The sequence below is a fragment of the Sardina pilchardus genome, chromosome 17, assembly GCF_963854185.1.
Source record: "Sardina pilchardus chromosome 17, fSarPil1.1, whole genome shotgun sequence".
Taxonomy (NCBI): Eukaryota; Metazoa; Chordata; class Actinopteri; order Clupeiformes; family Clupeidae; genus Sardina; species Sardina pilchardus.
Genome location: NC_085010.1, coordinates 21,639,204 through 21,649,203, shown reverse-complemented (window position 1 = coordinate 21,649,203; position 10,000 = coordinate 21,639,204). Strand labels below are relative to the sequence as shown.

The following is a 10,000-nucleotide window of genomic DNA, read 5'->3' as shown; positions in this document are numbered from 1 at the left end:
TAGCCGAGCCTTTCTAGTTGCCTTCCACTAGAACGCCTCGCTCCCCTCTCCACTCCTCCTCTCTCTCTCTCTTTCTCTCTCTCTCTCTCTCCCTTCTCCACTACCTCTCTGTCTCTCCTTCTCTCTCTCTCTCTCTCTCTCTCTCTCTCTCTCTCTCTCTCTTCTCTCTCTCTCTCTCTCTCTCTCTCTCTCTCTCTCTCTCTCTCTCTCCCTCCCTCCCTTCTCCACTCCCCCTCTCTCTCTATCCCTGAGGCATCTCCCTGCTGCACATCAGAGCAGACCATATTGGTCTCAGCAAAGCGCTGCTCTCACAAATAGCTTTAGAGGGCCGACCCGCTGAGTCTGGTCCCGGGCCCTGGGTTCCAGTGCAGAGAAACGGCCCTCTTTGCTGTAGACTGGGAACTAGGGGAACTAAAGGGAGCCCTCCCTTGTGAAATGTGTAATCAGTTTCTTTGTCCGGTTTTGGCTTTTTCATTTTTTTGGCTTTTTCTCCTGCAATGTTTTATTTATTTAATCTGTTCTTGTTGTTGTCTTTTTCCACTTGCTCCGCTCCCTCTTGGTATCTTTCTTTTTTCCTCCCTCGCTCCACCTCTCCCTTCCTGTTTCCCTCACTCCTTTCTTTCTGCTCCATCTCTTCTTTCCATCTCCTCTGTGCTCCTGTCTTCCACCCAACTTTTCTTTTCTTTCCTCTTTTCTTATTCTTCTTTCTCTTCCCCCTCTCTCTCTCTCTTTCCTTTGCACCCTCTTTCCATCATGCTATCAATGCATCTCCTCATCGCTCTTCTATTCTTTCTGTCCTTTTCCTGTATTTATATCCCTCTCTCTCTCCACCCATCCCTCTTTCTCCCTCTCCTCTTCCTTCGCACCTTCTCTTTTTCCCGTCTTCCCATCTCTCTCTCTCCCTCCACTCCTCCCTCTATATCTCTTTCTCCATCTCTCTCTCTCTCTCCTCTTCCTTCACACCCTCTCTATTTCCTGTCTTTACATCCCTCCCTCTCTCTATCTCCATCCTCCCTTTATATCCCGCTCTCCACCCCTCTCCCCCCCCTCTCTCTCTCCATCCTCCCTCTCTCTTTCCCCATCTCTTTCTCTCTCCTTCCTTCGCACCCTCTCTATTTCCTGTCTTTACATGCCTCCCTCTCTCTATCTCCATCCTCCCTTTATATCCCGCTCTTCACTCATCTCCATCCTCCCTCTCTCTCTCTCCATCCTCCCTCTCTCTTTGTCTCTCTCCCTGTCTCTCCCCCTCCCTCCTCCCTCTCTCTCCCTCTCTCCCTCTCTCTCTCTCTCCCTCCCTCTCTCTCTCTCTCTCCCTCTCTCCCTCTCTCCCTCCCTCCCTCTCTCCCTCTCTCTCTCTCCCTCCCTCCCTCCCTCTCTCCCAGTCCCGTGTCCTAACCTGTATGTGCAGCTGAATGCGCTGCAGCTGGTGCTGGACCCGCGCAGCCTGGTGTGGCTCAACGTGTTTGCGCTGGACCTGCGCCAGAGCCTGGAGCAGTTCATGCAGATCTACAAGCTCAACGACTCCCAGAAGCCCGACGAGCACGTGGACATCAGGGTGGACGGACTCATGCTCAAGGTGCACACACACGCATGCGTACACACACACATACACACACACACACACACACACACACACACACACACACAGTTACCATACAATCACTTTTATATCGCTAAGGTAAACCACGTGATTGAAAAACCCTCCTGGAGTTAGACCTAGGGTACACCACCACCACGTCTCTCAAACACATACACACACACGCACACACACACACACACACGAACATACACATACACACACGTGTAGACACACACACACACACACACACACACACACACACACACACACACACACACACCACTGATTTGAGCTGTATGTTGAGGCACTCCAGGGCGTGTTGTGAGGAGCATGGCTGTCAGCATGGCCGTGTCTAATTGCAATATCTCCGTTAGCATAATTAGGTCAGCGCGTCTAGACTCTGCTCATACTGAGCCACAGGAGACCCCACCATCTCATTTATAAAAGATGAACACCGCCACGCAGGCTGTTTAGAAGTAAACATCTTACCAGTAAATACCTTGCGTAGGATTTTTGGAAGCAGATTATCGGGGGTAATCCTCAAATTTAGCTGTGTGTAATTGTGTAGATTAAAGTGAAAGTTTACCTCATGTAGTCGCAGGAAGTATTATGTATTTTAAGCAGGTGTGTCTGTGTGTACATATGTGTGTGTGTGTGTGTGTGTGTGCGTGTGCGTCTACGTGTGTGTGTGTCTGTGTGTGTCTGTGTGTGTCTGTGTGTGTCTGTGTGTGTCTGTGTCTGTGTCTGTGTTTGTCTGTGTGTGTTTGTCTGTGTGTGTGTTTGTCTGTGTGTCGGTGTGTACGTGTGTGTGTCTGTGTCTCTGTGTGTGTGTGCGCGTGTGTGTGTGTTTGTGTGTGTGTGTGTGTTTGTGTGTGTGTGTGTGTGTGTGTGTGTGCGCGCGCGCGCGCGCGCGCGTGTGTGTGTGTGTGTTCCTCAGCTGGTGATCCCGGCCGAGCTGGACCCCGACACCCCTGCGGATCTCCCGCGGCAGCTGGCGGTGCAGACGTCCGAGATGGTGGCCACCAACACGCGCCACTCGCCCCCCTGCTCGCGCTCCAGCCTGGAGGCCCTGCTGCAGGCCTTCCAGGAGGAGTCCTTCTTCACCTCCTCCTCCTCCTCCTCCTCTTCCTCCTCCACCTCCACCTCCTCTTCCAATCCCCTCTTCCCGCGCTCCTCCGACGCGCTCCCGGTCCTGCACCCGGTCTTCCAGCGGCACGCGCACGAGCGCGACACGCGGCTCCACGAGGTGTACCGGCGCGAGGTCGCCCCCTCGCTCACGGCCGACGCGCTCAAGGCGCCGGCCGCCACCGACGTCTGGGCCGTCAGCTTCTCGCAGTTCTGGGCCGACTTCGAGGGCGCGCGCTCCGCGCCGCGGGCCGGATCCGGATCCGGCTCGGGCTCGGGCCGCAGCCGGCCCACGCCCTTCGTGGACTCCTTCCCGCTGGCCATGTGGGTGTGCCAGCCGGCGCGCCACGCGCAGCACACGCAGCGGCTCAAGGCCGGCGCCGGCCCGGACCCGGCCCGCATGCAGCGGAAGCGGTTGCTCAAGGAGTACTACAGCATGGACGCCGCCGCTGCATCCTCGCCGTCGCCAGGCAACGCAGCATCCGCATCCCCATCCCCATCCTCCTCCTCCTCCTTGCCCGGGAACGGCCTCCGCAAGCCGTGCTCGCTGGACAGTCTCGGAACAGACGCGTCTTCATCCTCCTCCTCTTCCTCCTCCTCCTCCTCCTCCTCACCTGTGCAGCCGGACGTGCAGGTGTTGGTGCAGGTGCAGAAGGCCCTGAGCGCGCAGCTCAACCACCAGCAGTACGTGTTCCTGATGCGGCTGCAGCGCACCATGAAGCAGCTCCAGCAGACCCTGCAGCAGGACATGGAGCGCATCCGCAGCAGCGCCAACCCCAACGCCGGCGCCACCCAGAGGCAACAGCAGGTACAGCACAGGCCCTTTCAGTCTCCGTTTCAGTTAGGTTTCGTTGGGTTGTCTCTTGTAGTTTCACAGTGTGATTTTGTTGTTTTAAGACAGTTTGTCATCAAAAGCTTATTCATCTTCCAAAATATTCCACCTGCTGCTGCATTATCTTAGATATTGTCATGTTTATTTTACAATGGGCTTAAAACGCCCATCATATACAATAGACTAAGAATTTCAATATTGTCAGTGTCTTATCATGTGGAAGCTGCCATGGTATAATATCACAGTTACAAACCCCCAACTCTAAGACCCAGCTAGAAGCTGCTCTGGTGTAAGATGGTAACTGGCCCTCTGCCCTCTCTGATCAGGAGCTCGCGGAGCCGTCCCCGTTCAGCGTGTGCGTGGGCGTCCAGATGAAGAGCGCCGAGGTGTCCCTGCTCCTGAAGCCCGTGCCCGACCCCAACCCCCCCAGCACGGGCGCCGCCAGCCCGCTCGGCTCCGACCTCTCGCCCTCCGACAGCCGCGGCAGCATCGAGGGCGCCGACCGGCCCTCCAACGGAGCAGCGGCGACATCGGCGGCCACGACGACGGCGAAGTCCTCCTGCTCGGTGGAGCAGCTCCTCTGCGCGCCGGCCAGCGACGGAATGCCGGCGCCGCTCCTCCCTCCTCCTCCTCATCCTCAGCCTTCTTCGTCGTCCTCCTCCTCCGCCTCGCCGGCCGGCAGGAAGGGCTCGCTGGAGGAGCGGCGGACGAGCCTCGGGGCCACCGTGAGGCGCTCCAGCGCCGAGGAGCGGAGAGATGCCGCCGCCGCCATGGAGCCCGTGCTGGAGGGGCAGGGGGGCGCGCCCGAGGGCAAGGCCCAGCAGAGTGAGCTCTCAGGGGACACGCTGGGGCCCCTGGACCCCCTGAGCGACCCGCTCTCCAAGGACTGGAACGAGAACAAAGGCAGGATGCCCCAGTCCATGTCCAGGTAAGAGCGGAACCTTCAGAGCACCCCCTAGAATATTACAGTGTGAGTGTTGATATACTGTAGTGTCATCATTCATTCACAACAGCTTTTGTATGTAGTATTTTTGTCATGTAATAGCTCTATTATCATTAATTAACTATGTAATTAGCTAATGTATTAACTGTTAATTAACTAGTAGTATATCAATTACTGGTAATAATCACAAACTGTGAAATGTGTTCTCCTTGGAGTCAGGGCACTGATCTCATTCTGCTCAGTTGATATCAGCAACAGAATTCAACACCCACTCCTCCACAAGGGTTACATTGTCAATTTTCTCGCCGAACGATTCATGTCAGTGTAGTGAGGTCTTGAGAGAATCTGTTGAGAATCCGTCGTTCCCTTGCAGTGGCGGATACTTGTGCTGTGTGAAGCGGTGCTCGTCCACTAGACTCCCATAATGAGTCCTCCTCATCATCTGCACAGCTCCCCAGTGCGCTGGTCTTAACCGCCTGGACTTACGAATGAGCCCTACTCACAAGGCCTCGACAATGAGCCGATGAAGCAGTCAGACACACAGTCCACTGCATGATAATACTCCGCCACCCACCCACACACACACACACACACACACACACACACACACACCCAGCGTCCTTGAAGGATGCCCTCCAGTGCTGATGATAATACCGTTGTGTAAGACCGCTAGTGGACACAGTGGACATTAGTATTAGGAGATGATCACCAAAGGTTGAATAAGACTGGCAAGTAAGAGCAAAGGGCTGATGATGAGAGTCCCTTTTTACAGGCACCTTAAGGACAGGAGGTCGAACGGACTGGACATGAATGATGTTTGTCTGACATATCGGGTTGCTAGGAAACATGCAAATGATAAAATGCTTATAGGGGGCAGTTTATCAAATCAACAGATACAAATCTGTTGGATCCCCAGTAACAGATGTGTTTGTATTGCATCAGTGTTTCTGTGAATGCCTGAGACAATGCATTCACATGTTGGTGTAAACATGTGTGTGAGACCGTGTGTGTGTGTGTGTGAGAGAGAGAAAGAAAGGAAAACATACTGTCTTTGTCTGCTACTGTGTGTCTGGGTGCTTGTGGGACTATTTAAAACACACATACTGTATCTGACCATGCTCAATGGCTCAATGCTTCATATGTGTGCTTGTGCGTGTGCGTGCGTGCGTGCCTGCGTTTGTGTGTGTGTGTGTGTGTGTGTGTCCACATGTCCTTTGCTTTTGCTCTCTAAAGGAAAGGCAGTTTGTCAGTGGTGTCTGATCTTCTGAGCTCCCCCCACACCAGATCTACTTCCTTATATTCCATATCTAACATGTAAGACTTCCTGCAGGACTTCACCGTCGCACCCCCCCCCCCCCCCCCCTTCTGTGTCTATGTGGATGCCTACAGTACACGTGTATGTGTGCACGCCTGCGTAACATTGCCGTGGTATCATGTGGTGTGTGTGTGTGTGAGAGAGGGACTGAGAGAGATGTGTTTGGTGTATAGGCATGGTGGTGTATCATACATGTGTGTAGTTTTTTTTAATATTGGTTGTGGTGGGTAGGGTGTGTGCAGTCGTGAATGTGAATGCATCTTGAAGAGTGTGTGAGTTTTTGTTTGGGAGTGGTTTTGTGTCCGTGTATCCATCTGTGTGTTACTGTGGTGATCCGTGGTGGTGGCATGACTGCAGTGCCCACAGCAAGACTGGTCGTCTAGTGTAGTGTGCAGTAGTTTGGACTAACCCTTCTGTGATGGACTAAAGACGTGTGTGTGTGTGTGTGGTCATGACTTAGATGCCTGTGTATGTGGGCCTCTATATTTCTCCATCCTGATGTGGTCGTTTCCGAGTGTGTGTCTTATCTGTGTGTGTGTGTGTGTGTGTGTGTGTGTGTGTGTGTTGCAGTGGCAGGCTGATGAGGGATCGATCCCAGTCCAGTTTCTCCGTGTCGTACAAGACCATGAAGAAGAGTCCCTCTCTCCAGTCGCTGGACAACATCTCCATAGACAGCTACATGATGGAGGACGGAGACGCCTACAGCCTGCTGGAGAGAGGTGACGCATACACACACACACACACACACACAAACACAAATACACACACAAACACAAACACAAACACAAACAAACGCACACAGATGCACACACTTGTGAGCACACATACAATCGGTACATATAACAAGACACACAGACATTGAAGACAGACACACAGACATGCTTGCACACACACACACACACACACACACACACACACAGACATAAACTTGCATGGACACAGTCAGCTCATACATTCAACAAAAGGCTTTTTTTATGCTAAATGGAGACTTGTGTCCTCTGTTGAATTGACTTGCACCAGCAGTGCTGTCCAGTAGGTGGCAGCCTTGTTCTATAGTGTTATGCTACAGACAGCATGGTCAACAGCACAGCTTGACTGTGTTACCTTTGTTTTGATGTTGCTCTATACACATGTTCGCTGTCAAAAGGGGAACGTACATTGTGTTTGTTAACCCCTGTGTGTGTGTGTGTGTGTGTGTGTGTGTGTGTGTGTGTGTACAGATGATGTGTCTATGTCAGGCTTCAAAGACGCTTTGAGCGAGAACAGCACAGCGGAGAGCGCCAACGAAGCGATGGTGCCCGCTGCAGATGGCGCCGTCTCGCCTGATGCCGTCAGTGCCACCTCGCAGAGCATCGACGAGCCCACCAAAGACATGGTGAGTGCGTTTGAGTGTGTGTGTGTGTGTGTGTGTGTGTGTGTGTGTGTGCGAGAGACAGAGAGAGAGAGAGACTACATCTGTGTGATGAGCAACTGTAATCTTTCAGTGTGCAAAAAGATTACATTTATGTTTCATTCATAACGGTTGTTTGTGTATTAGAATATGAAAATGATTTGTGAAAATGTATATTTTTGCTTAACTAATAATATCATTGTGAGTAATAATGGGTACTGATTGTGATGTTTGCCTCAGATGCATTCATCAGCATTTCTACATTTATTGTGAGAATGGCCAACGTGAACGAGACATTATTGTGGATGCATCATCGCCATCTGAGATGTTATTGAGGTCCAATTCGCTATGTGCACAAACGTTTTTAGTACTGTTGTTAGATTTCCGGTGTGTTCGAACCTGCAGCTATTGCTATGCTAATTAGTGTCTACACGGACCCGGTTGGGTGTTGCACCTAGCGAATCAACACGTTACGATAAAGAAGGATTTGAGCACGTTGAAATTTGTATTATTGGGAAAACAAGATATTCTGTATCTTAGTGAATATTTAAGGAGCAGAATGTAACAGAAGATGCCGTTTCAATATAGTTAACGCTCCACCGGAAGTCAAACGACAGTACTAAGTGACTTTAGTGCACCGAGCCCATTGCTATGTGTTAATGGCCTGTGATATGTTCTACTGTACTCAGGCACTGATGTGTTGGTTCTGGGATCTCTGTGCAGGTGTCGGTTCTGGTTCTGAAGGTGAACTCGGTGTGCGGTTCTCTGGACGTGCGGGGTGAGAACACGGCGGTGGCTCTGGAGGTCGGGCAGGTGCGGCCCAATCAGCTGGGCAACGTCAGCCTGAGGCAGTACCTCAGCAACCGCAGCCTCGGTAAGAGTCCCATCCACACACACACACACACACATACACATTACACGTACACGTACACATTCGCACACACTGATGCTCAGTCACTCACCTGTATGCATACTCACTCACTCAATCACTCACTCACTCACTCTCATGTACCACACACACACACACACACACACAGAGACACACACACACACATATGCAATAGCACAGTTGTATATGTACAATTAGAAAGGGTAATAAAAGAGCGCTAGGAAAAGAGGCCATTACATAACAAAGCACAAAGCAGATGCAGTGAAGAGGGATTGTTTCCCATACGAGTGTAACTACATCCTCTCTTTAATGAATAAACAAAAATCAAACCTTTTATACTCCGAGGACAGACTACCTTCCACTGTAGAATTACCTCGGAGTCACAAACACGTGTATATACACATCTCTCTCTCTCTCTCTTTCTCTCTCTTTCTCTTCTCTCTCTCCCTCCCTCTCTCTCTCTCTCCATCCCTCTATCCCTCTCTCTCTCTCTCTCTCTCTCTCTCTCTCTCTCTCAGCTCTAAAAGCCGTGCGGCGGCGGCGGAGATTTACTGCTCCGTTTGAGTAATCAGCGTAGACTCGGACTTTTTCGGAGCGCGGCGGCCGTCTAGCTTTATGGCGCAGTGTTTACCCGCGCGCCCCGCCATTATGGTAATAAAGGACTACAGACGCACTTCAGAGCATCGCAGCGGCACGCAAGCTATTTGTCCTGAGCGCTGTTTAGCCGGCGGTGTTCAAGGGTGCCGTTTTCCATGCAAGATGCTGCGGAGGCAGTCTGTTTTACAGCTAATCGCTATTAGCATCAAGGCCACTGGGATCGCTTAGATTTCTATCACCATTATGTCAAGCTGAGTGATTGTGTTACATTAGGCCTATGCTACAGGGGTGGGGGGGGTGGGGGGGGGGTTGTATTATTATGTTATTATTTCACTGTTAAGTCCAGGTTGATATTGCATAACTTTTATATTTGTGATTTGTGTCTACAATTAGTGTGTGTGTGTGTGTATGTGAGTGCGTATGTGTGTGAGTGTGTGTCTGTGTCTGTGCATGCGTATATGTGTGTGTGTTTGTGTATGTGTGTTTGTGTGTGTGTGTGTGTTTGTGTATGTTTGTGTGTGTGTGTGAACCGAACCAGCGTAAGGTGGTAGAGGTTAGTGGTGGAGGTTGCTTCTTGTCCAGTGCCGGTTGCTTCATTAAAGGCTCTGCTCTCTAATGCAGGGTTTGTCTCGTCGTCAGCAGTACCTGTGACTGCTGAAGCGGGAAGAGGTACTTCAGTCTGTGTGTGTGTGTGCGTGCGCTTGTGCGCGTGTGTGTGTGTGTGCTCAATGCTCATGTGTGTTTTTAAATTGTGCATGCGTTTGGAGTGGTGCCTCATTTGCGGGTGACGTGCATGTGCTTCTCTTTCATTGGCAGAGCACCAGGATGGACAAGACTTTGTGCTGTTGTGTAAATGGCATACTGTACGTGTAGACGAATGATTGGAGAGTATGTGATGGATATTGATGCAGATGCACACACACACACATACACATATACAGACACACACACACACACACACACACATATACAGATACACACACACACACACACACACACACATATACACATATACAGACACACACACACACACACACACCACACACACACACACACACACACACACACATACACATACACACACACACACACACACACACAACACACACACACACACACACACACACACACACACACACACACACACACACTATTTGGAGGGCATTACAGGATGTTGGCAGTAATAGAGCATAGGGCTCCATTATCAGCTCTATTAAACCCCAGTTATCACAGGGGGTGGGGGTACCTCTCTCTACCTCTCTCTCTCTCTCTCTCTCTCTCTCTCTCTCTCTCTCTCTCTCTCTCTCTCTCTCTTTCTCTCTCTACCTCT

General features: G+C 51.2%; 1 protein-coding gene across 1 annotated transcript in view; it reads left to right on the top strand.

Annotated features, from left to right (window-relative positions):
• The window catches only part of bltp3b (bridge-like lipid transfer protein family member 3B), a 55,673-nt gene that overhangs the window by 37,623 nt on the left and 8,050 nt on the right, over positions 1-10,000 (top strand). Inside the window, exons 13-18 of the mRNA XM_062518524.1 lie at positions 1,383-1,576; positions 2,517-3,512; positions 3,863-4,464; positions 6,365-6,513; positions 7,015-7,169; positions 7,908-8,058. Coding sequence (XP_062374508.1) covers positions 1,383-1,576; positions 2,517-3,512; positions 3,863-4,464; positions 6,365-6,513; positions 7,015-7,169; positions 7,908-8,058 — 2,247 coding nt within the window. The remainder of the gene's footprint in view (positions 1-1,382; positions 1,577-2,516; positions 3,513-3,862; positions 4,465-6,364; positions 6,514-7,014; positions 7,170-7,907; positions 8,059-10,000) is intronic.